Below are 24128 nucleotides of genomic sequence, written 5' to 3' on the forward strand. Positions count from 1 at the left end.
CCCTGTTTCAAGGCCTTGGCTCCACTTCCTCATCTCTCCGCTTCTGCTTTCAGTTTTCACTTCAGTCAGTGGTGAGCTCTCAGCTGGCCCTGACCCCTGCCCAGTGTCTAGCCCCCTGGTGCAGGGCTCCGGGAGGTAAGTGAGCCAGGCAGGTCGGACACTCAGGGGGCGGCTTTTGCTCTCCAGCCTGGCGGTGTGGGTTTTTCTGTGCCTGCCGGGCTTCCCTGCTGCCGAGTTCCTCTTCCTGCTGCCGTGTGCTCGGGGGAGAGGTCTGTCAGGCCTGTGCGGCGCCACATGCAGGGACCGCTTGCTCATGTAGCCTCGGGCCGACCGCCTTGCGAGCGGCATGCCTGGAGTGCTGGATGGCGCTCCGTGGGCCAACGGGGGCTGTGGTCGGGGCAGAGCCCCGGCTCGGCGAGCTGCAGGGCCTGCGGTGCTGACCAGGGCGGCTGGCAAACGGGGCTGGGGTTGGAAGGTCAGCGGGGCAGGGCTTGTACCTGCTGGGTGGGGCACAGCGCCCAGCTCGCTGTCAGCGCTTTCCTGGCCTCGTCCATCCAGCCTCCGGCAGGAACGGGGATCGGGGTCTGAGGCATGCAGGGCAGGGACTCACCTCAGCACAGGGGGGCCCTGCAAGACCCAGCAGGGCCATGGCCTGAAAGCGCTGCCTGCACCTGGGCTGATCCAGGGCTGGGCTAACGGGGCTGACTCCTGCAGGGAAACAAAGGTGCCCACACGCCCGCTGGGAAAGCACTTTTAAAAGGAGGGCCAGGCAGCCGCTGGGCCTGTACGTCCACGCTGGGACAGCACTGTTGGGGTCCGCCCGCCTCGCTTTGGGAGCCGGGGGCTGCTGGGCCCAGCGTAGCGTAGAGCGGGATGGAGCAGGGATAATGCGCACCGGAGAACACAAGAGGGAGCTCTGGGACACGGGTGGGGAGAGCTAAGCGGGTGCATGGCTAGTGGGAAGGGAGGGTGCATGTGACCCTACCCGGGTCGTTTGCCCTGGCCACGCCAAGCCCAGCACAGAGCCCCGGGGAGCCCCGGACTCTCCCGCTGCCTTCGGGGGAGGCTAGCAGCACCGCGCCCTCGCCCTGGGTGGCTGGGCTCCCTGCCAGGGAGATGCAACGGCTGCACCAGGCCCCTGGCATCCAGCCCCGCTCCCCCAGCCTGGGTTTGACATGCTTCTGTTTGCTTTAAACAGCCCCGGGATTCTGCTGCGATGGGGACGAAATATGTGGAGGAGACGGCGAAGAAAGGTGGGGTCCGTGTGGGGGTCCAGGGAAATGCCCACCGGTGCACGGAGGTTTGGCCTGGACATCCCTAAGTGGGCATGCTGCAGGACACGCTGGCGGAGTTGGGGGGCAGAGAAAGCAGATGTTTGTCGCGAGGGGGATTCATTGTTCTGTGAGGCAGCTCAGTGTGGGGCTGCAGTTTGTTGACGGGGGTCCCCCAGAGCCATGGAAGGACCGCTCAGTCTTTGCATAAATCTAAATAATGATATTCGTCTATGGTAATTAGCAACTTGGGCTGCAAACAGCTCCCAGCAGCTCCCCTGCCAGGCCCTAGATGGAGCCCACATGGCCCTTTGAGCAGGTCCTGCCCTGGCCCTGAGCCAGGAGACCCCCCAGTAGGGCCCAGTCCAGCCTGGTCTCTTGTGCTCAGCAGAGGAGCTGGCCCTGAAGCTGGCTAAGGCCATCGAGGGCGGGGACAAGGAGCTGGCACGGGAGTGTGCTGGCTGGCTGGCCGAGCAGCGGGTGCCCGTGACGGTGCAGGTGAAGCTGGAGGCCTACCCCAAAAAGGAAATCAGGTGGGTGTCACCCGTGGGCCTCGGGGCAATGGGGATGGTGGCCAACCGTGGTCACTGTCCCTGTAAAGGGGGTGTTAGGCCACTCCTCTTAGGCCTGGTCTATACTACCCGCCTGAATCGGCGGGTAGAAATCGACCTCTCGGGGATCGATTTATCGCGTCCCGTCGGGACGCGACAATCGATCCCCGAATCGGCGCTCTAACTCCACCAGCGGAGGTGGTAGTAAGCGCCGCCAACAAAAAGCGGCAGAAGTCGATTTTGCCGCCGTCCTCACAACGGGGTAAGTCGGCTGTAATACGTCGAATTCAGCTACGCTATTCACGTAGCTGAATTTGCGTATCTTAAATCGACTCCCCGCTGTAGTGTAGATGTACCCTAAGAGACTCCATGGCAGGAGCTACAGGGGGCTGGGGTGTGGCCACTCACTCCCAATAGTGGGTGGGAACCCCATTGCAGCTCTTGGGTCTCCCTCCTGTGGCCCTGGCCTCCTTCACTCCATACACCGGGGGCAGCTCCAGTGTGAGGTGTGACCCGGCCAGGAGGCGATGGGGCTTGGCCCCGCTCTAGTGACTAGTCCACAGGAGACGTGAAGGACCTAGGGCATCCTCCTGCCCGGCCCCTGAGCATCTGGCCTGGGCAGCTAGCCCCCGGCCCCTCCCCTGCTGTTCCCCCTCCCTCGCAGCCTCAGCTCGCTGCACTGCTGGTGCAATGCTCTGGGCGGCGGGGCGAGCTCCTGGGGCAGCGAGCTGCAGAGCCGGGGCCTGACCCGGTCTCTGCGCTGTGTGGTGGTGTGGCTGGCTCCAGCCGGGCAGCGCGGCTGCCTGGCCTGGTGCTCTGGGCGGCGTGGTAAGGGGCAGGGAATGGGGAGGGGGTTGGATAGAGGGCAGGGGAGTTTGGGGTGGTGGTCGGGGCAGGGGTGTGGATAGGGGTTGGGGTGGTCAGAGGGCAGGGAATGGGGGTTGAATGGGGGCAGAGGTCCCGGGGGGCAGTCAGGAAGGAGAGGGGGGTTGGATGGGGCAGCGGGGGGCAGTCAGGTGTGGGGGGTCCTGGGGCAGTCAGGGGACAGGGAACGGGGGGGCCATCGGGGGCGAGAAGCAGGGGGGGTCGGATAGGGGGCAGGGGCCGGGCCATGTCTGGCTGTTTGGGGAGGCACAGCCTCCCTTAACTGGCCCTCCATACAATTTCGGAAACCCGATGTGGCCCTCAGGCCAAAAAGTTTGCCCGCCCCTGACCTAGGGCTTTGGCTTCTGCGGGGGAGGCTGCACCTGTTGCTCTGATGGTCCCTGGGTCAAAGCCACTTCTCAGGTCTGCAGCTGTGTGGAACCAAGAGGTGGGCCAGCCCCGGGCTCCGTAGGGAAGAACGAGGCGACTTGGGCCGCGTGAGCACGATGGGAAAGACAGAAAGCCGGAGCACGTGAGCTGGAGGCTGAGCGACTGAGGCAGGCGCCGGGAGCCATGCACGCACCTTGCGGTGGGACCTCGGGGAGGGCAGGAGGGACACCAGAGCCGCTCTCACTGCCTCTCTTCTTTCAGCTTGTGGGTGGGAGTGGAGGATGCCCAGATGACCACAGTCCCCATCTACCTGCAAGTCAATCCTCATATGACTTTGGCTTCTCTGAAGGACATGGTACGGGCCTGAGGGCTGGAGCCGGGGGCACTGATGGCATGAAGCGTGGGGTGAGACCCTGCGGCCTCGCACAGGGGGCCCTGCAGGGCGTGAGCAAGGCGGCCCCACGTGTCACCACCTCCAGGCTACACAATGGAGCAGCAGAGTGAGCCTAGAGGCGGGTCCAGGCTTAGGCCGGGGGCTCCCGAGAGCAGGTGTGGACACCAGGGCCGGTGGTCTCTCTCCACATCCCAGTCCACGAGCTGCTAGTGCGGCCCTGCAGCCCTCTGCTCTCTTTGCCTCGAACGCTGCCAGCCGCAGCCGCGTGCCAGGCATTGGCTGGTGTGCACCGGGGTGTGTGTGATCACCGGCCTTGCAGGCGGCAGCCGCCTCGTGGGCTGCCGGCTGACTGCGGTATCTGTCGTGTTACTGACACCCCCTGCCTGTCCTTCCTGGGCTGCCCTCTGCTCGCCTTGGTTCGTGCGGCGTGATCTGCTGGCACCTGTTGCCGGTGGGCGCCAGCGTAAGGTCACGGAGTGACTGCCCGCTACAGCACCCGGCGGCCAGCTGGTTCTGAATGAGGCCCTTGGTGTCTCTTCGTGTCTCCTGGCCCAGGTATTCCTCCACTACGGCTTCCCACCCAGTGTTCAGCAGTGGGTGGTGGGCAAGAGGCTCCCCGGAGACCAGGAGACCCTGCACTACAACGGCATCCAGCGAGATGGTGATATGGCCTATCTCTACCTCAGGTCTGCCAAAGAGGCCAAGCTCAGCAAAGAGACATTCCAGAGGGAGCGGCAGCGCCGAGTCCTGGCAGGTGAGGCTGGGGGAGCGGCCGAGGGGAGCCCCAAAGGCAGAGCCTGGCGCTGGGGAATTCCAGCGGGCAGGAAGCAGAGGGGACTGCTGGACTTGCGGCTGAGGATGGCTCCCCAGGGCAGAGGGCCAGCGCTGGTCTCGGGAGGAGACGTCCCTTGCGGGGCGACGGCAAGAAGCAGGCGCTGAAATCCGGGGCTGCACCGAGTGCTGGCTCTGGAGAGCCGGCCAGAGCGTGTGGGAGCAGCAGGGAGATCCGTCTCCTGGCAGCAACTCCCTCCCTCTCTCCTCCCTAGAACTGGGCTTCGGCGACATCAGCCTGCAGCCTCGTGGGAGCCAGGAACCGGCGGACGTGGGGCTCGGAGCCGGGGTGCAGGAGCAGGACAGCCTGTGCATGGAGGAGCTGAGGCATGAGCTCTCGCAGGTGGAAGCCGCCCTGCCCCCTGAACCCCCCAAGGTAAGAGAGCCCCAGATGCAGGGTGCCAACGCCCCCCCCCCCCCCCCTTCTTTCACCTCCTGTGTCCTCACCGTGTTCCTAGGTCGGCTGGGTCTGTCCGAGCTGCACCTACGTCAACAAGCCCACCCGCCCCGGCTGCGAGATCTGCTGCAAGGAGCGGCCCGAGGACTACGCGGTGCCCCCGGCTTACCAGCCGGACGAGGAGGAGCTGGCGAGGATGAGGAACGAGGAGGAAGCTATGAGGCAGTCCCTACAGGTTGGAGGCCGGGACGCTGGGGAGCCGCGGCTGCTCAGTGCCGCCACTGGCTGCCGGGGCAGATCCTGTCTTGTGCACTGTCGCCGTAAGCAACCGTTGTAATGCGGCTCCTGGTGCAGCACCCTGCCCTGGCTCCACTAGGCTGGTCCCTTGGGGCATCTCTTGGCACAGGGTTCCCTGCACAGAGACTGACCAGGAGGTGAGGATGGGGGGCACCGGTTCTTCCCTTCTTCCTCTAGGCCAGCTGCACGCCCGGCTGGCGCCGCTCAGCTGCACAGGACCCTGGGGCGCTCGTCAGGGGAGCTGCCCCCATGCTACACCGGTTCTCCCCGCGGCTCATGGGGCTTGTCTAGCCTGTGGCAGGAGGACTCGGGAGCGCAGCGTTACACTGAGCTGGGAGGCACGGGGCGGCTAGCACCGGCCTCCGTCTGAGCTGGGCAGAGAGAGCCACGCTGGCTCGGGAGTGAGAGAGCGGGGCCTGCGAGGGGGGCCCGTCGCTCCCAGGCTGCTCCGGCGAGGCAGGGGCCCCAGGCAGGTCCAGCCGCTCACGGTGCCTCCTCTCCAGCAGCGGGGCCTGTAGCCAGGAGCAGTGCCAGGGTTTTTGGCGCCCTAGGCGGGGGTCCTTCCGCGCTCCTGGTCGTCGTCGGCAATTCTGCGGCGGGGGTCCTTCCACGCTCCCGGTCGTCGGGGCACTTCGGCGGCGGGTCCCGGAGCGAGTGAAGGACCCGCCGCAGATTGCCGCCGAAGACCCGGAGCGCGGAAGGACCCCCCGCCTCCGAATTGCCACCAATGCTGCCCCCCCAAATCCTGGCACCCTAGGCCCTGCCTGTAGCCCAGACCTCGCCAGGGCTAGCAGCGGAGCCGCGCTCTGCACCAGAGCCAGACGAGCCTCATTTCCGGGCTCTTTCCAGCCTCCACGCCGTGCTGCCGAGGGGCCTGCCCCAGCTGGGCCCTGCTGCGGGGCAGGGAGGTGCAGCCCGCAGCGCCCAGCTGCAATGGAGCCGGAAGGCTGCAGCTGCGTGTTGCTCCTGGTTTTAAGGGAGCAGCGTGGGGCGCGGCGGGCTGGGCAAGCTCCCGTCACAGGGTGGGCACGCAAGGGAGAGCTGTGGGCGCCGGGTGATGGCAGAGGAGGCTGAGTCCCTTCTCCCTGTTTATTTGCATGAAGCTTTTGCAATGACTCCAAAGGAGCAGGCCTGAGCGGGGGAAGGAGGGTCCAGGCCCTGTCACAGCCTCTCTGGGGGCAAGTCACTTATTGATTGGTTGAGGCGCCCAAATCGTTTGGGTGAGCTGGGCCTTAGTTCCCCTCTGGACAGCTCTGAAATCCATCGATGGCTGGAAGTCGCTGCTGGGATACTAATGACTTCCCTTCCCCCATCCCACTGGCCAGGCTGGGGTGGGGCACCTCGGGCACCATTTATCGGAGACAGGGAGGGAGGCTGAGAGGACACTGAAAACAAACCCTGGTTTGAGAGAGGCTGGAGGAAGCAGTAGTCCCCCTGCCGCTGAATGGGGCTCCCCACCTAGCAGGGGAGCACTGGCTTATTGTGACTTTGTGCTCATAGCACCCAACTGTGCAACTTCACTAATTCCTGCCTTTGAGCTTCCAGCATTGTGGGGTGGCCAAGGCGTTGGCTTGGTTCCTGGGGTAAGTCCTTACACCCAGGCTGTAACCATCCCTAGGGGACAGACTGCCAGCCCAGAACAGCTGGAGCACAAAGCATGCTGGGGTCAGGTCCCTTCCCTTCCCTGGCCACTGCTCGGGGAGGCCCTTTCACTGTCCCTGCAAGCCTGGGGAATCCCCATTGCACAGAGCATTCAGCAGTGGGGATCCAGCTGGTTGTCGGCTGCTGGGGTGGCGTAGAGAGGCCAGGGCACAGCCCCGTAGGGGTCAAGGTTCCTGATAGGAAATGTAAGCGAAGTGCTCCACCCACCAGCCCCTCCTGGTGACACTGGCTGTTCTGTCTGCCAAGGTGACGGAGCAGCAGAAGATCGAGAACTACCAGCACATCCTGCAGGTGGACAGGCAGAGCCTGGTGCCTGCCGCTGAAGTGATCGAATGTCCCATCTGCTTTGTGACCCTGCAGCCTGGAAAGGGGGTGACCCTGCGGGAGTGCCTGCACTCCTTCTGCAGGTGGGTGGGTCCTAACCCCGGCCCCTCTCCCACCCAGCCGGCCTGCGCCCGGGAGCCCTGGCCCTTTTCCCGCCCAGCCGGCCGGCCTCTGCCCCGGTTCCTCTCCTGTCTGGCTTCTGCCCTGGGAGCCCCAGCCCCTCTCCTGCCCAGCCGGCCTGCGCCCGGGAGGCCCGGTCCCTCTCCCAGCTGGCCTCCACCCCAGGAACCCTGGCCCCTCTCCTGCCTGGCCGGCCTGTGCCCAAGAGCCCCGGCCCCTCCCCTGTCTGGCATCCACCCTGGGAGCCTTACCTGCCTCAGACCCTCCTAGGCTTTGCCAGCTGGTTTGTGTCTCTGGGCTAGAGCGCCTGGTTGCACACCCCTGGCTGGAAGAGCTGCCCAGCTGGGCTGCGCTAAGAAGACAGAGCGTTCCCCCGGCTCACTTGCCAACAGGGAGGGCGTTGGCAGGGTGCCCCATATGGCCAAAGATCAGTAGCCCGACAGGGAACTAGCCTGGTTGAATCCATGTTAACAGGCTATGCTCCTGCATTAGCCTTCTTAGCCTGGCCCAGCTGTGGAGGGTGGACGGCCTGGCCTCAAAAATCTGAGGATCCCATCAGCTGTGGGGAGCAGGGGCTCTGCCAGACAGGAACCACTAGCAGGAAGGAGTGGGGGAGGGAAAAGCAGTGTGTCAGGGCCCCTCCCCCGCCATGGTGTTCATCACATCTTAACCCACCCCCGCGGGGCCCAGTCACGGGTGGGATTGTGCTCCTGCTCGACCCAAAGGCTTCAAACCGGCCCCTGAGGAGGAGAAAACGGGACTGGAGACGATGTGCTGGGCGCTGACGGGCCCCCGTGCCGGAGCAGGGATACAATCATCACCACCCTGTTCCATCCTCTCTGCTACCCCCCTTCCAAGCCCTCAGCCCTGCTCGTTTATGGGCACCTGCCATCAATTAGCCACCTACCTGCTGGGGCTTTACCGCCAGCCCTGTGCCCTGCAGCCACTAACCCTCTGCATGACAAGCCCCCACCCAGAGCGATTGGAGATGGGCAGGCACCAGTGGCTGTGCTGCCCAGCCAAGGGCTTCGAGTCCCTGGCAGCCAGTGCCCCTCGATCAGCTGGGAGCTTGGTTCAGTGCAGCAGGGACCTGGTGAGGGAGAGCTAGGAGCCCCCTCCAGTGCTGTGTACCGCTCAGACCTGTGTACAAAGGGAAGCTGATTGCTGGGGTGCCAGATTACGTACAAGTCCGTCCCCCTTGGGGTGCCAGTCTGCAGGGAGGTGGGAAGGAGCCAATCGCTGTTGTAATCCCCTCTGTACCCACCCAGGGGCTGGGGGCCCCAGGCACGCTGCGTATGCTCCCCTGGGTTATCCATGGGCCCGGGCTGCTGGGGGGATTCTGCTCCTTACCTCAGGCCGGGCCCCTAGGTGACCCCATCCAGCTCAGTCTTCAAGCAGCTTGTGCCTTGCTTGTGTCTCCTCTGACCCCGGCTCCCTCCAGGGACTGTCTGAAGGGGACGATCCTGAACAGCTTGGAGCCGGAGGTGCCCTGCCCGTACATCGACGAGAAGTACTCCTGCACGGGACAGCTGCTGGAGCGTGAGATCAAAGCGGTAGGGGCCAGGAGCAGGAGGGGACAGAGCCAGGGGTGGGGTGGGAGCTGCAGGCACAGCTGAGGCGGGATACAACCCAGGAAAGCGAGGGCATGCCAACGTGCCCGGGTCCTGTAGGCTGGGCTAGGGCAGGGAACTGGGGCGGCTATTCTGTGAGGGAGCAGGGGGAGGCAGGGCAGGGAGAAGAGGATGGGGCTGTTATCAGTCACTGCCAGGGGACGGGCGAGTGTCTCGGTGTTGATGGAGAGGGTTGGGTCCCACTCACAGCTCCTGAGTGCTGCCGAATACCAGCGCTTCCTGGACCTGGGCGTCTCCATCGCCGAGAACCGCAGCCAGTCCAGCTACCACTGCAAGACCACGGATTGTCGGGGCTGGTGCATCTTCGAGGATGACGTGAACGAGTTTGCCTGCCCCGTGTGCCAGAAGGTGAACTGCCTGCTCTGCAAGGTGAGATGCCCCCTGCCTCCGCAGCTTCCCAGGCCGAGAGGCCAGGACGGGTGGAGGGGAGTTCAGAGCCCGCTGGGCTCTGCGAAGCCAGGTGCCATGGGGCATGGCTGTATTCGGGGAAGGGGTGGGGGGATCCAGCTTTAAAGCAGCTGGTGGCCTTTGAGCTGTGTGTGGCAGCAGTGACCAAGCTCACGAGCCCTGCATGGCTGCCCCGGAACTGGCGAAGGCCGTGCCCGGGGCTTTAGACGCGCCCGGAAGGAGCGGCCTGTTTAAGGCACGTCCATGCAGCCCTAGAGCCATGGTGTCACATGCTGCCTGCCATGGTCCCTCCATGCAAGGGACAGAGGTAGATGGAAAAGAGAACAACATTCCTAGAGGTGCTAACAGGGCCAGTGTGAACCTGCGCCGTGGCCTTCGCTCTGCCAACAGCAGATCATCGCCACGGCCCTGTGCTCCGTCCTTCTCCTGGAGCCAGCCCCAGCTCACTCTGCTCTTCCCCTCAACTCTGGCCACTTATCCTTGCCCCACAAAAGAGGCTTGGAATGGGTATGCCGGCCCTGCCCTGCAGTGTGAGGGGGTGCCCCGGGGTCCCACTCCATCTCCGTGACCCAGGGTTGTGTTGGAGGAGATGTGTTCCCCTACGCACAGTTGCTGTAGCTGGGGGGAGGGGACCTGTGCTGGCCCCTGAGCCGGGGAGCAGCAGCTGGGACACACGGCCAGGCAGTAGCACCTGTTCCAGGAGGCGTGTTAGAGCCTGGTGAACTAGCAGGGTGCTCTCCCCAGGCCATTCACGAGACCATGAACTGCAAGGAGTATCAGGACGACCTCAAGCGCCGGGCTCAGAACGACCAGACTGCCAGGCAGACCACCGAGATGCTGACGGTAAGAGCCCGCTCTGGCCTGTCCCTTTTGTGGGCAGAGCGAGGCGGGGGGGAGAGGGGGCAGGATAGGAAGGGGCTGCAGCCTAGCACTGAACACACAGCCAGGGCGGCACAGCAGATTTAATGTAAAGAGGCGTGTGACCATTCTCAGCCCTCGCTGCGGCTTTAGGAAATGCCCTGACCAGGCGGATGGGGAGGGGGTTGTAGAGAGTGGGAGATAGGGGAACGCCCCAGCTTCCCACTGCCAGACCAGGGGAATGTGACTGCACCAAGAGGAGCTCGCATGGCTCGGCTCCTGGGCATTCTGCTACCCGGTGGGTGCAATGGTCCAAAATGAGGGAGTATCGGCTTTAGAGAGCCTGGTAAAGCGACCAGTCCACTGATTCGGAGCTCGGGGCAGCCCAGCCGCTAGCCCCATCAGCTGCAAAGGGCAAATCCCAGTGAGTGTCTTAGGTGGCACTGCTGGGGATCCAGATAGGAATGGGAAGCCGGGGCCATCAGCTCCCCCGTGCACGTTAGCATTGCCCTCCTCTCCTTTCAGCTGATGGTCCAGAGCGGGGAGGCTATGCACTGTCCCACCTGTAAGATCGTTGTCCAGAAGAAGGACGGCTGTGACTGGATCCGCTGCACTGTCTGTCACACTGAGATCTGCTGGGTGACCAAGGGGCCGCGCTGGGGGCCAGCGGTAGGTTTGGAGCATGAACCAGCATGTGCGACTGTAGGTTCGACCTGGGGAATCCTGCCATTCTGCGGAGTCGCTTGCCCCAGAATTAAAAGAACCTGCCCAACACAAGCCCCTGTGGCTCTGCCTTCTCAAGTCTGCAAACAGCCCAACCCACATGCTCGGAGAGGCATGAACCACTGGACGCAGCTGGGCTGTTCCCTCTGATTGTGACCGTTTAAATGACCGACTGCTGCTGCACACAGCTGGCCTCGGGATGCTGGAGTGGCTGGCAGGGGTGCAGAGCCAGCCAGGGCTGTCGCGGCTCACAGCTCAGCTGGCTGCAGAAGTGGGGAGTTACTTCCAGTGCTCCATTACATTTTCCTTCCTCTCCTACCTCACAACAGGGAGGAAAATGTGATTTCTCCCCCCGCCTCGTGCCAAGAGCCTTGCCTGCCTCCAGCCTGCCCAAAACTCAGCCCTGCCAGCAGCCTAGCGCGCATGCCTGGCTCCCGGTCCCATGTCCTGACAGCCTCTTACCCCTCCCTCCACCGCCTGCATGTGCATCATCTCTCCTCTGCTTTCCTCTCCCCAGGGCCCGGGCGATACCAACGGTGGCTGCCGCTGCAGGCTGAACGGCGCTCCTTGCCATCCCCAGTGTCACAACTGCCACTGAGCACGCAGAAGCCAAGAGGAAGGAGGGGGTGGCCGCTCCCTACACAGTGCTCCAGCCCCGTTGGGGGGGCACACAGCTCCCCTCGAGCCCCTGGCTACTCTCCCCACCATGCCTTCACAGCCTGGGGCCAGGCCTGTCGGTTTCTGGCTCCCTGAGCCCACCACAGACTCATGTGTCCGCTCGGGGAAGGACTGCGCAGGTCAGCAGCCATGGGGCGAGCGGAGCGTTCCTGTTTCATGGATTGAAGGCGGACTTAGGAGAAGGCTGGGTGCTGGCTGCCCCGTGCTGGGAACCCAGTGCCCTGTGAAAGTTGAGGGGGCCCTACCTCACAAGCTGCTCCCTTCGCGTGTCCTACTGCAGCAGCTGTGGAGAAAATGACCGGGCTGGGTTGGAACAGCAGGCTGGGAACATTCGGGCTCCTTTAGTTCATGGAGGTGGCAGGTACATTAGTGTCCCTCAGGCTTGAAGGAGCCCTTCCTCATCCCTTAGGGAAAACATGGCTCCCCCTCACCTACAGGTCAGCATTGCAGCCTGAGCCATTTTGCCAGCCACAGGGAAAAGGGTTTTTGGTGCCCCGCATCTCCCAAGTGGCCAAGCAGAAAAAAGGGCCAGCCCCTCAGAGAGGAGCAAAACTGCTGAGCAGTGCAGGGGACTGCCTGGGCCACCACCCCTCCACCTGGCTCCAGTTACAGCCTCCAGCCTGCCCGCTGCAGCCCATTGGCACTTCTCAGTCAGCTGGTGCAGCAGGCCCCAGCCCAGCTGGCGTGCACGGTCCGCTCCAGGGCACTGGGGACAGACCAGGCAGTGTTGGGTTCTTAGCAGGCAGCTTTCGTTGCCCTCCACCTGGATTTACAATAAAGAGCCGGAAGTTTGTGTGTCGACCCAGTGGTGCTATGCTTGGTTATGCAGATATGGCATCTCCTGAGAGGCAGGTTTAGCCTGCCCCTCGCACATCAGTGGGTTGTAGACGTAACTGCCAAACTAGGCCAAATGATTCCTGCTGGGGAGGGGCTGGTGTCTGTCAGCAACTGGTCTCACTGTGAGAGAATCTCCACACAAGCTGCCAAGTCAGCATCACTCCATTGCCGTCCATGCTGATTTATCCCACCCGAGGAGCCAGTCCCCTGGCTAATGCCTGAGCCGTGCACGAGACCCCCCTGGGCTCCTGGCTATTCATGGGTAAATCCCACTTCCCTTTACAAGATCTGGCTACCTGGCTTTTCCTTCGGGGTGAAGTCCAACTCCCTTCCTGGCCTATGCTGCTGGATAGCAGAACGCTGGTAACTAGCTGCTGTTGTGCAGGGTGGGCTGCGTTTCACCAGCGGATGAAGTGATACATCCAGTTTAACATTCCTACAACATAAACTTTAAACGTGATTATGAAAATTACTTCTTGAGAGGAAGTCACAGCATGCTAAAAATAGCACCAGCCCACTCTAGCAAACCGCGTGCCTGAAACACGTCATGGAGCTGGGGAGAGGCACACCAGCAGTGTCTGCAGGGCTGCTAATGAACTCAAACCCAGCTGTAGATGGTGCTGCCAGGCTGGGGTCAATGGGAGACGACTGGATGGGTGCCAAACAGCCTCCTTTCGAGGTGGCCAAGAGCAACATGACCAGCATCTCTGACCATGGCACTAAGTGCATTGCAGCCTCTCCCTGCTCGCCCGCCCATTCTCTCGTCCTTTCACCTTCCTCAGTTCAGAAGTGAACCTGTGGCAAAGAGGGAACTAGAAACAATGAAGCCCCTCGAGCAGCGACACATCTGAGTCGGTGGCAGAGCTGGAAACAGAACCACAGGGTGACTCACTCACTGCACAGCATGACCAGCTCCAGGCTCGGGAGAGACAGAAAAGCCAATTTTGCACGGCCCAAGCTGCAAGCCACGTGCCTGGGCAGCCAGGAGACCTGCTAGCCCCGAGGCGCACTCACACGGGGGGAGGTATGTGGTAACCGGGTATTGCTGTTTATTTTACACAGTTCTGTACAAAACAGCATTTACACATGTATACAAGTCTTTATACAGAGTAAACCACCTGAAGAGAACAGTGTCTTGTTGCAGGGGCCATCCTGGCCTCCTCCATGAAGGTGTGAAAAGAGAATGAAACAGTTACGTTCCTGGAGAGACAGAGTGCAGGCCAAGCGCACCAGCTATCAGTCTCCAGGGACCCTCAGCCACGGAAGGGTACTAAAGGCTCAGTAACCCCTCCAGGCGGGAATGGGCTGGAAACCGCTCCGAGCATGTAAGGCAGGGGTTCATACTTAGATGTGGGAGGTGTCTGACTGGATCCCCAAGCTGTGGCGTTTTGATCTGTACACGCAAGGGGAAATCACACAGTGCACACAACACTCAGTGCCACAACAGGTCCCTGCAATGGCACCTTGTCGCTTCACTAGGCAGCAGAGATGTTTGTGTCTTTCCCTCAGGAGTCAGTAACATCAAGTCTCCTCTTCCCTGTGTGTGGTGGAGGACCAGAGAGCTGGAACAGGCACTCATAGCCTGTAACTGAAGCATGGACAGAGGGTTTCGACCTTTAATAAAGATCTTTCCTGTCAACTGCATCTGGTGTTGTAGCTAGAGGTGTTAACAGGAAAAACAATGTTAAAAGCCGACTATACCTCTCAACTGCTCAGTATTTGCTCCTCGATACCTGTGATATCAATCCTACCAGCTCTCTAGCTGCCCAGCATCTGATAAGCAAAGCAGGTGAGACAAGATCTGAATTTCTAATGTTAAAAAACAAAAACAGCAGAAAGATTTTCAGATGGGGGAGGGAACTCCTTTCCAACTGCCTTTACACAACAGAAAAGGCCAAACCCCCCCACTGTATTTTAATTGTACAGGTCAGGCAGGATTTGCAGAAGCCCCTGAATTAGGAGCATAAACCCCACTGAATGGGACTTGTACTTTCAACTCACCTCAGTGCTTTGGAAAATCCTCCCACACACTCCCTCTCTTCTTAATTCCCTGCCTGGGCCTACCACAAACCACACCAAGTTAAACAAGGGCCAAACACTGCAGAAAGGCTCATCTCTCTTGGGAGCTATATAGGAAGGTATCTTCTGTCTCAATGAGATCAACTGCAAGCATCCAAGGTGCCCCGGATGGAACCAGGGTCCTGGGCTTGTATTTAGGCAAGGAAGGTAAACCATGTGAGAAAATAACCCCCGGGGAGAGCGCCCTCCTCTTCTAGAAGTGTTTTTTTTTTTTTTTTTTTTTTTAAATAAAGTGCTTCATTTAACAGCTCTTCCCATACCCCCAACTCCATTTATTGCAACGCAGAGGATGCCACCAACAACTTCCCATTGGTTGGGCAGCCCACTCCCCTGCAGCCAGAAATTGATAATACCTTTTACGCATGCAGCATGTTAGAAGACATGCTGGCCAAGGGGAGGAGTGATTGCTTGATCAGTGACTAGCCAGATGTGCCCACAAAGGGGCCAACAACAGAAAGGGGAATGGTGCAAATTTCCTCCTTGCTTTTTTGTTTTTGTTTCTTGAATCAAAACATACCAGACATCAGCCACTGCAGAAGCAAAGGGCAATTTGTTTGCTCAGAGCCCTGCTCCCATCCGATAAAGTTATGCTTGTATAAGGTGCGCACTGCTGTTATCTAGGCACTATTACTTCCGTACGCTGCAGTTCTGAATGGCATGGTGCCTTCGGGACTGAGAGCACAGTCAGAGTAACTCAGATATCAAATTGACTGTATTAAGAAGGAATAAAAGGCTCTAGATTACTGCAGGGCACAAAGCTTCTAGTATATTCAGATTTCCTTAACTCTTCAACCAACACCTAATTTCCAAGTGTGTAACTGCTGGAAACGGGGACAGATGGCATTGGGTGGGATGCAGCAGGGGACAGTCAGTCACCTGGGAAGCAGTGGGGCAGGATAAGGGCACTTGTGGGAGGGGTTAGCAGCAGTGGAGGAGGAGGTAGAGATGTGTAGTGTCTATTGGCTTAGTTTAAGTCGGACAGTACTAGGTGCTTGGAGGTTTTGGGGCTGGGAGGAGGAGAAGCTCGCGGCAGATCTGGTGAGCGGCTGGGCTCTAGGCACCTGGGGTCAATTTCGGGAAAAGTCACTGACTTGCAGCATTTTAAGGGTTGACGTGAAAGTCTGAACAGTTATTTGGAGAGATATTTTAAAGGGGCTTCCAGTGGCAATGGCTTTTGTCCTGCCGTAAGCTATTTTGCATGGTGGAAAGCATTTTTTTTTTATTTTAAAGGCTGTGTTTAAAAGTTAGCAATTGAAATGGCTTCTCTAGGTGTAGTAACAGGAGCTGGTGTGGTCTGGCAAGTAACTGTTCACACCTGGGGCAAATAATTCACACTCAGCCCTGCCTTATCCTGCTGAACTGAAAGAACCGACTACGCTTCCCACCAGTCAAGTTGGTGTGGCTGGCTGAGAGCTGACCTCTCTCCAGCAGACCAGAAAAAGCCCATAGATGTTCCCTCCTGTAAACATACCAGACTGGGGAGATTAGGACACTAACTTAACTCATGCAGTTATACAGTGGTGACACCCTTGAACCCTAAGGCTAGTCTAGGGGGTCTATTCCCATGAGAGGAATTTGTGAAGAGGGCTCTGCTCTACTAAAACATTGCCTGCAGAGCAAGAAAAAGATCCGAGTGTTGGTAAGTCCAGGACTCTGCAGAAAGCGGAGTGCTCGGGGGGAGGGCAGAAAGGGATGCTATGGGAACCAGAAAGCTACTTACACCATTCGTCAGGAGTCTAACCTCCCCTACAACCCACTCAGTTCCCAGATTGATTCCTCGTGCAGATGCGACCGCTCATCTACCTGAAAATATTTAGTCGTTTCCTCTCCCATTACACTCTGGGGAGAAAATGTCAGAGTGCTTCAAGAGACCGACACACACGCAGCCCTGCAGGTGTCCAGCCACTGGGTGTGAAACCTGACCTGCCAGGCTGTTCCAGGCATTGCCAGCTCAGGAAGTGTTAGCTTCTAATTCCTCAGAGTAAGAGAGGAGGAGTTTCCTTGCTGCTCAGGGAGGCGAGAACAAGGTGAGCATCCTCACATGGTGAGCACTGCTGCTGGGCCAGTCCCCCTCCACCTCGGAGACAAAGGCAAGTCGTGTTAAGGAGGGCAGCAGGACTAGAAAATTCTCTACACCAGTCATTTTTAGACAAGTCCTTTCAATAAAGGAAACACCGTCCTCTCCTGCCACGGCAGGACGTGATCTTTAAAGTGGCAGGGCACCATTCTCCCTCCATCAGGGGAAAATCTGCAGTTCGAACTTGGGTGCCCATTCTAGTGCACTCTTCACCACGGCAAGAGCAGCTGCCCCCAGTGCCACCGTCAGCCCCATCACTGCCAGCTTGACAAAGCGGTTGGTCCTTGGTTTTGTCAAGATGGATTTTGTCCGTTCCTCCACTCGGAGCCGGTCCCTGAAGCGCTGCCGGAGCACCGTGTCTGGTCTCTGCTGGGCTGAAGCCAACTCAAAGTCTTTAAAGGTGGAAGCAGCGGTCCTGCAAGTGAAGGGACAGATATAAAGAGAAAAGGAGCTGAATGGGTCCTTCTGCACCCAGACACCCTTGGCTCCAAGCAGGATGAGCATTCCTCAGCATACTGCACTCTGCTGGCTGAACGAGAGCGATGCAGGAGCAGGGGACCGCGGCCCTACACGGTCCCGAAAGCAACTAACTGAAGTGCAAAGAGAAATGTTGGTAAAAACCACTGCTTCACAAGTTACTGCCAATGCCACGGGGACAAAGCCAGAGGGCAAGTGACTGCAAAGGATGGAAACCGGTGTTCCAAACAAAACCTGAAAGAGACGTTTGTCATGGAAAAGCAGCACTCTGGAGTAGTGAGGCCCTTTCAGCTTTGCTGGTTTGATTAGGCATTAACAGAGCATTGCTAACACTTTAAAATAGTTCATGGAGGATAGGTCCCTCAATGGCTCTAAGCCAGGATGGGCAGGGATCGTGTCCCTAGCCTCTGTTTGCCTGAAGCTGAGAATGGGCAACAGGGGATGGATCACTTGGTGAGTATCTGTTCTGTTCATTCCCTCTGGGGCACCTGGCATTGGCCACCGTACAGGATACTGGGCTAGATGGACCTTTGGTCTGACCCAGTAATGCCGTTCTTATGTTAGTCAGCCCCTAAGTACTGTTCTGCTGGTGTTGTAGCCACCAGCCCCAAGAACAATCCATCCAACAAAGTGAGAGTATCATCTTAATACCACATTCAAACAAAGCTCTCTTATCCCGATCAAGTGCTATAGGGTTTAGATTTGTGTGGGGACCAAATGGCAGAGAGGAGCTTGGGCTTTTGGACCCCAAGACGACGAATCCCAGCCCACAGAAGGAATGGATCCAGCAGGGAGGGGGCAGCATAGGGAGTGCCAAGGGAGCGAGGAAGCTGTCAGGGAGTTTGTGCAGAAGAGGGAAAGGCAGAGCCTGATGGAATGAGCCAACCTGTATGGCATGGCTTGGCTTGGCTTTCTTTTAAAGAGCTGTGACCAGGTGAAATGGAACATTCTGCCTGCCCAGGTCAGACGCACGAGGATTTAAAGCACACGCTCTGATCCTCGTCATACTCCATTCCTGCGAGCACTTTCTGAGATGGACACTGGGCTTCCCTCCTGAGCTGTGCTAATGCTGCGTGCTGGGAGTCGCACAGCAAAAACTCACCTCTCAGCACGCTGCTGTGCTGCCTTCCTGGCAAGCTCTGACGGAGGAAACTGGACGAAGAGATCCCCAGCTCTGCTAATCAGGGTCTCGTAGGGAAGGTCCTGTGGGATCTGGGACAAGAGATGGTGGACAGAGGCCATGTCGCATTCGCAGTCCAGAACCTCCTGCTCCCGATATAGCACTATCTGCAAAGGGAAGGAAGCAGCAGCTCAGTGCTCTGGGGTAGGATGGCACCCTTTCTGTTTTCATTCACGACTGCCACCTCTAGGGCCTGGAAGGAACTCGGCCTGCCATGAAAAGGGACCCCCCGATTCTTAATGAATTCCAGGATCCAGCCTGGAGGTGCATAGGAGACGTAGTAAGTTCCCCCAGCTGCTCTGAAGCCAGGAAAAGCTCCTGCTGGAGGTGCTGTGGCTGTGGGAGCAGTCCAAGACTCCTGAGCCAGGCCCAGTCAGTATCTGAACAAGGCACCCTGGGGTGAAACGGCTTTGGAAGCGACATTTGTTTAGGTGGCGCTCAGATAAATGGCACATGGACACAAATCAGAAACCTGCTTGCAACCAAGCCCTTACTGTAACTAATGCCTTGCTAAGTCTCCATCTCAAATTGCAGTGGCAACGCCAAGGAACAGAATTCCAGTCAGTATTGCACCCAGGGGCTGCCCAACACATTCACGCACTGCTGTAGTATGAAACAACAGGCTTAAGCTTGCTGTATGTCCTGCCTCCCTCTTAGCCACTCAGTGCAGACATGCCAACTGCCCTGTATGGGAATAGCAGGAAGGTGAATACAGCTGGGATTCCACTCCCAGGGTTCAGAGATCGGGGCAGTGGGACATGTGATGTTCTTCTCTAAAAACACGCTGAAGTCACTAAACCCCATTCCCTCGGAAAGGGCTTTAGGTACACCTGACACTCTAGATGAAACAGGGTTAGAAGCCAATGCTGAATTCACTAGCCCCATCTGGGTAACTGTTAATGGTACACACTGGTTTCATTCATTTACAAAATCGCAACAGCTGATACCGACCACAGCAGCAAAGTAAATGGGCATCAGCGGGTGACATGCCAGGAAGAAGTCATACAATCGCACCACATGTCGGAAGTCAGCCAGGACATGCCCAAACCAGGTGATCAGCCAACTGAGTGCAAAGATGGTTCCCACTTCAGCACTATGCAAATAGAAAACATTCAATTAGACAGCTCACCTGCTACCAGAATCTCCTCGGCCACACCTCTCCAGTGTGGATAAAAGTACCTTCTGGTGATCCCTTAATGCCAGGGGTTCCTCCATTTCTGGTAAGGGACGGGCCATTGGCCATCAGTGATGAGAGGTTAGGGCCCAGCCCATTACTATAACTGCCTCTCTCCCCCCGACAGACATAGAAACGCACAGTGACTGCATCACATACACTCAGGTGCATCTTGGAATGTCACCTGTAGCCGAGGATTCCCTCAGTTCCCAGATCACCACCGCCTGGAAGCGGTTCATTCAGAGAGGACACAGTTCCATCACAAAGGTCGGGAGTTTGACCCTGGAGTCTCTCTTCAGGAGGGTTTTAAAGAGAGTGATGTGTGCTGCACTCATGTATAGCAAACTGCACGGTATGCGTTACAAACTTGCCAGTAGGGCTCCCCACTCTGAAGAGTTACCAGCCCCTGGGAGTCTGCCGCCAACATCACTAGAGATATTGCTAGCACAATGAACAGCACCAGCCATGGGTCTAGTGGACAAGGGACTCTGAACAGAAGTTTCCCACCTCTGCTTTTCTCTGGTTAGGTCCCCTCCTTTCCCTTGATTTCAACCCACCGCCATTTTTGAAAGGTGTCCCAATTATCCTCAGGGCCAATGATAAACTGAAGAAGGCCCCCAGAGGAGATGTCTCAGCGCCCACAGAACTATACAAATGAGGCAATCAGAACTGACTAATTAGAACTGTGTCCCACACCAGCTGCTAATCATTTTGTCATGCAAGCACAGATGATAAGGAGCCAGGGTGGTGATGCCACAGTGTGACCCAGCCCTCGAGACGCAGTGTAATGGCTTCAAAAGCAACGGGCTGCAGGAAAACCAAGGGCCACAAGGGTTTCCTCATTTATCAGCGGTGGGGCCGCAGCTCCATTCTGAGGAAAGCACCGCTGTGCTGTGCAGGTCCTGACCCAGTTGAGCCACACAGTGCCTTGGAATAACACCACGAGAACGGCAGGGCTTGGCTGGGAGCTGCCAATGAACCCCGTGAGAAAGGGAAAGGTTTGGTGAATCTTGACGTACCTTTGCATGAAGTCATGGAGTTCAGGGTTCACCTGGTCTATAATGGGCATCAGGTAATTTAAAATGTGCTTGGTGTTGTCCATTGTTGGGTCCATAAAATCCCTGTCACAAGACAAACATAAGCTCCATCAGGTAACAGTGTCATTGCGGTCCCATTCACCACTGCAGGTGCACAACACACAGAGCAAGTCAGAAGTTAAGACACACTTGCAACCTAATTGACCCCTGGGGTGGGGGTGTCCCTACAACTGCATCTCAGGGAGTTCTGACCCTGTTGCATCCCACCCCTTCCTGAGATCCAGCCTCACAACAAGGAGTCAGAAAAGAGCCAGGGACTTTGCCCTAGCACACCCTCTTCCCTGCAACAGCCACCTACCGCTAGCAGTAAGAACTAACTGCTGGTCTACACACAACCTTGCACCGAAATTACAGCACTGATTTTATTCACACCTTTTGCTACGTCCGTGCACACCTGAGTGCAGATAGGCCCAGAGTTAGGAAAATAACGTTAGCACAAGCCTAATGCCTTCCCAGTGCCAAGGGTTGTAGCCAACAGCTCCCCACTGGGGGACTGGAGAAGACTCCCTTCAAAACCAGTCCTATTGGCCAGAGCCTGACTTACACAACTCACTCAGACTCAGATTCTCCCACGGTACCTGGCCATGCTCACCGCTAAGCAAGTCCAAGACAGCCTATTGCACCGTATGAAAAGTGAGCCATTGCGTGAGGCCACCCTGGGGGCAGCCATGGAAGTGACAATGGAACAGGCGGCCACAGGAGGGGCTATGAAGTGGGTTTTTCATTTACAGAGGCAGTGCATTCCACCATGACATTAGAACAACCAGCCCTCAGTTCAGCTTTCCCCTCGGCATGTGCAATTCATGTCATTACCACTGCAGTTTCACAGCACCCCAGGCCTTGTTAGCACTGTCGGCTAAAAGCAGCCAGTCTATTCACGCTTTGCTTTTCAGGCTCTAGGCGCTTCTTTGTTTTCCCTGCATTTCCAGACTCTTCCCTATGTGAATGGCAGGAAAGGCTTCTCCACAACATGCGGCTTCTGACAGGGAAGGCAGGCAGGAAGCTCCTCGTCACCCCACTCTGCAGGAGACGCGCCATGCATGCCCAGCTGAAGTACCTGAGGTGGTGGGTCGAAAGCTTTTCCACAAGAGCAGTCGCCAGTCTCTCCCCCACGACCAGCAGAAAAGTCACCACAATGTCATGGTAGCCCTGGTAGTAGTGCAGCTGGGGGTTGCGCTGTAAAACCTGCAGGATGCTGTCGATCAGTTCTTCCTGGAGCCCTTCCCTCTGCTCATCTGGCATCCCTGTGGGGACAAGGCTGAGTCAGAGACCTGACAAGGTACCTGCCACGTACTGTGTCTGTGTCAGTCAACCCACAGAATCCCAGGAGCAGTCTAATCAGCTGTGCCATGCAGAGACGGCCACAATCTCAATGTCCTGACAACTGTCAACCAACCCTATCTGAGCGTGGGGCATGGTGCCGTGGTCTGAGCATGGGACTAGAAACCAGCAACTCCTGGCTATTAATATTCACTTTGCAAGGCTGAGGAGGATTTACTAGTATTTGTGAAACATCTTGAAGGCTAAATTCCACTCCATGCCTGTAAGTGCTGAGGATTTTAATTATTTTGAATATTCCAGATGTCCTAATTAAACTAACCCCCTTTCATGGAAACTGTACTGAGTTTGTAAAACTCACAGAAACCACTGCACTGCCCATCTCTAGACAGGGTTCTTCTGCCCACGGACAGAAAGCATCTTTGGAACAGAACGCCATGTGTAGAGAAAACCGTATCCACCTTTTGCCAGGACCCGTTTAAGTAGATACAGTGCCCCCCGGCAGAACAAGCTTCACAAAATCCCAAGCAAGGTTCTGACAACACAAAGATCTTTTTTTGGTCAATTATGAATTCTAAACATTGTCAGAATATGGCCATTCAGAAGCAATATGGTGTTAGCAGAACCTCGAGCCACAGGGATCTGCACGGTATCCACAACACACTGAGGATCTGAATATACTGACTGTTTATACAAAGGAAAAAAAGCAAGCAGTGAAAAGCAGTTTCTGCCCAGGAGCAACAAACAGCTGCTCTGCAAAGTCAGGTAACTGCTCGTGTAAAAGGGTCTAGAAATAGCACCAAGCACCAACCAACCATAGGAACTAAGCAAAGGCAAGGTTTTGTTATTAAACATTGAGAGTTGTTCTAGGTTGGTGCATGACAGTCACTGGAAGGAACACGCTTTAGCAATGATTAAAAAACCCCAAATCCACGTAAATAATTCGTGAACTCAGGCTCCAAACCCAGACATGTTTCAGCCCAAGACACATGTAGGAAAATGGTAAACCCCTCAAACGCCGTACACGAGTCTGTCGCATCCTATGAACAGCAGCAGAACGGCCAGGGATGGCTATATCTGAGTCAGGCCTCTCTAGATACAGGGCGAGTTTTAACTGTACCAGATGGGCTGGCAGAATGAGTCAGCAAGTTAAGGGCGAGAATTTAGTGTGGAAAGAACATGCTGAAAAACAGCTGCAGTGCAAGCCTGCAACCATATCTGAAATGGGTGTTGCTGCAAACAGGTCGGAAAGGCCTTTCCAGAAGACTCCATTTCTATGGGCCCTGGAGTGCTGCTCCTGCAGATCTACCGTGGCCCCTGAAGTGAGATGCATCACATGGAGTGTGGGGACAGGGAGCTCCTGGTGCACATGGAGCTTCCCTGCTATAAACAGGAAGACCATCTCACCGGGTGGGAAGCGGCGCAGGGATCGCCTCACATCCAGTAACACCTGCTGGTAGTCGTCATTGTCCTCCCGCAGCTCCTTTCCTGATGGAGAAAGAAGAGCATTACAAACCCACCCGGGACACTGAGTAGCATACAGAGTGCATTAGAGGGAGCTGGTTCAGAGAAGGACCCTGCACAAGTCAAGAGCATGAAATTTAGGCCCCAAACTGATCAAGTTCCCAATTTTAGATCCCCAATTTCACTTGTTACACATGAGCCCATTACTGCTATACATTCTGGCACTGTCAATACCAATTTATGACATTCCAGTGCCAGAAAACAGGGCACGAATTTCTTTGGTACAAACATCATTTTAAGATCCTTACATCATCATCTTTCCTTTGTCATAAATCTTTGCCCCATCACCATACCACTGGAGTAAGGCAGAATATAGCTTTAAGACATTACATAGGGGTAGAGGCAACACCACACAGTTTAATAAATAGACATTGAGTGAAATTAAGGATGGGTAGCTAAGATATTTAAAACACATAAGTGGAAGAAATCATTACCGTGCCATAAGCCACGCACACAACTGTATGGAGTGAACATTAGTCCCCAGTCTCCTGCAGCTCTGCGTTTTTAATACAACCCTAGCTACTCCAGGACAACCAGGAATGCACACTTTTGAACAGATACTTCTGCTCACAAAAACTCTGGGGGCTGCGCAAGTAAAAACTACTGCATATGGAACTCCTCCAGGTCTGCGTATCAAGCAAATTTTCCCTGCCTTGGATGTGACTTATTCGATGTACAAGCTTCAATTTACAGTAATTTGGCCACTGATTCACCCATGCCTAGGACAGGAAGGTCCATTTAGGATTCAATAAAGCCAAGCTCCCATTCACGATAAAGGTAATTAAACTAGATACGTTTGCAACATAGCAGCTTTTTGCTACTAGTTAACGTGCATTTTGCAAGCAAATTACACCAGACCGCAACAGCTGTGTTCCAAACACGCTTACTTCAATCAATGTGGCCCACCAGTAAAAGGGCTCTTACAGTGCAATGGAAAAATAAAAAATTCAGGTCATTCCTGGATCTGCTATTCATATCATTAAATATGTAACGCAGGTGAAACCAC

General features: G+C 56.9%; 2 protein-coding genes across 4 annotated transcripts in view; one reads left to right on the forward strand and one right to left on the reverse strand.

The window, feature by feature from the left end:
* Nucleotides 1-14053, forward strand: RBCK1 (RANBP2-type and C3HC4-type zinc finger containing 1). 2 transcript variants are annotated; one of them, XM_034786898.1, is made up of 13 exons: nucleotides 1-135; nucleotides 1199-1253; nucleotides 1660-1804; nucleotides 3338-3431; nucleotides 4026-4224; nucleotides 4517-4677; nucleotides 4760-4933; nucleotides 6904-7064; nucleotides 8543-8654; nucleotides 8922-9101; nucleotides 9885-9983; nucleotides 10524-10667; nucleotides 11239-14053. In XM_034786898.1, exons 2-13 carry the CDS (start codon nucleotides 1217-1219, stop codon nucleotides 11317-11319), a joined length of 1587 nt encoding a protein of 528 aa, XP_034642789.1. In that variant the 5' UTR covers nucleotides 1-135; nucleotides 1199-1216; the 3' UTR covers nucleotides 11320-14053. The 2 variants fall into 2 exon arrangements, with proteins under 2 accessions (XP_034642789.1, XP_034642790.1); XM_034786899.1 differs by having other exon boundaries at nucleotides 1663-1804.
* The window catches only part of TBC1D20 (TBC1 domain family member 20), a 15123-nt gene continuing 4256 nt past the window's right edge, over nucleotides 13262-24128 (reverse strand). For both annotated transcript variants that reach the window (XM_034786902.1, XM_034786901.1), the window contains 6 exons: nucleotides 23006-23086; nucleotides 21378-21564; nucleotides 20243-20344; nucleotides 19001-19142; nucleotides 17972-18156; nucleotides 13262-16807 (listed from right to left, as the gene is read on the reverse strand). In XM_034786902.1, coding sequence (XP_034642793.1) covers nucleotides 16552-16807; nucleotides 17972-18156; nucleotides 19001-19142; nucleotides 20243-20344; nucleotides 21378-21564; nucleotides 23006-23086 — 953 coding nt within the window. In that variant the 3' untranslated portion in view covers nucleotides 13262-16551. The remainder of the gene's footprint in view (nucleotides 16808-17971; nucleotides 18157-19000; nucleotides 19143-20242; nucleotides 20345-21377; nucleotides 21565-23005; nucleotides 23087-24128) is intronic.

Source organism: Trachemys scripta, chromosome 12, assembly GCF_013100865.1.
Source record: "Trachemys scripta elegans isolate TJP31775 chromosome 12, CAS_Tse_1.0, whole genome shotgun sequence".
Classification (NCBI taxonomy): Eukaryota; Metazoa; Chordata; order Testudines; family Emydidae; genus Trachemys; species Trachemys scripta.

Bases quoted from the DNA above. Each gene is read 5' to 3' on its own strand.
- RBCK1 (XM_034786898.1), top strand. From the start codon at position 1,217: ATGGGGACGAAATATGTGGAGGAGACGGCGAAGAAAG. The intron at 4,934-6,903 runs GTTGGAGGCCGG...CTGTCTGCCAAG, and splicing joins CTATGAGGCAGTCCCTACAG to GTGACGGAGCAGCAGAAGAT. The intron at 8,655-8,921 runs GTAGGGGCCAGG...TCCCACTCACAG, and splicing joins TGGAGCGTGAGATCAAAGCG to CTCCTGAGTGCTGCCGAATA.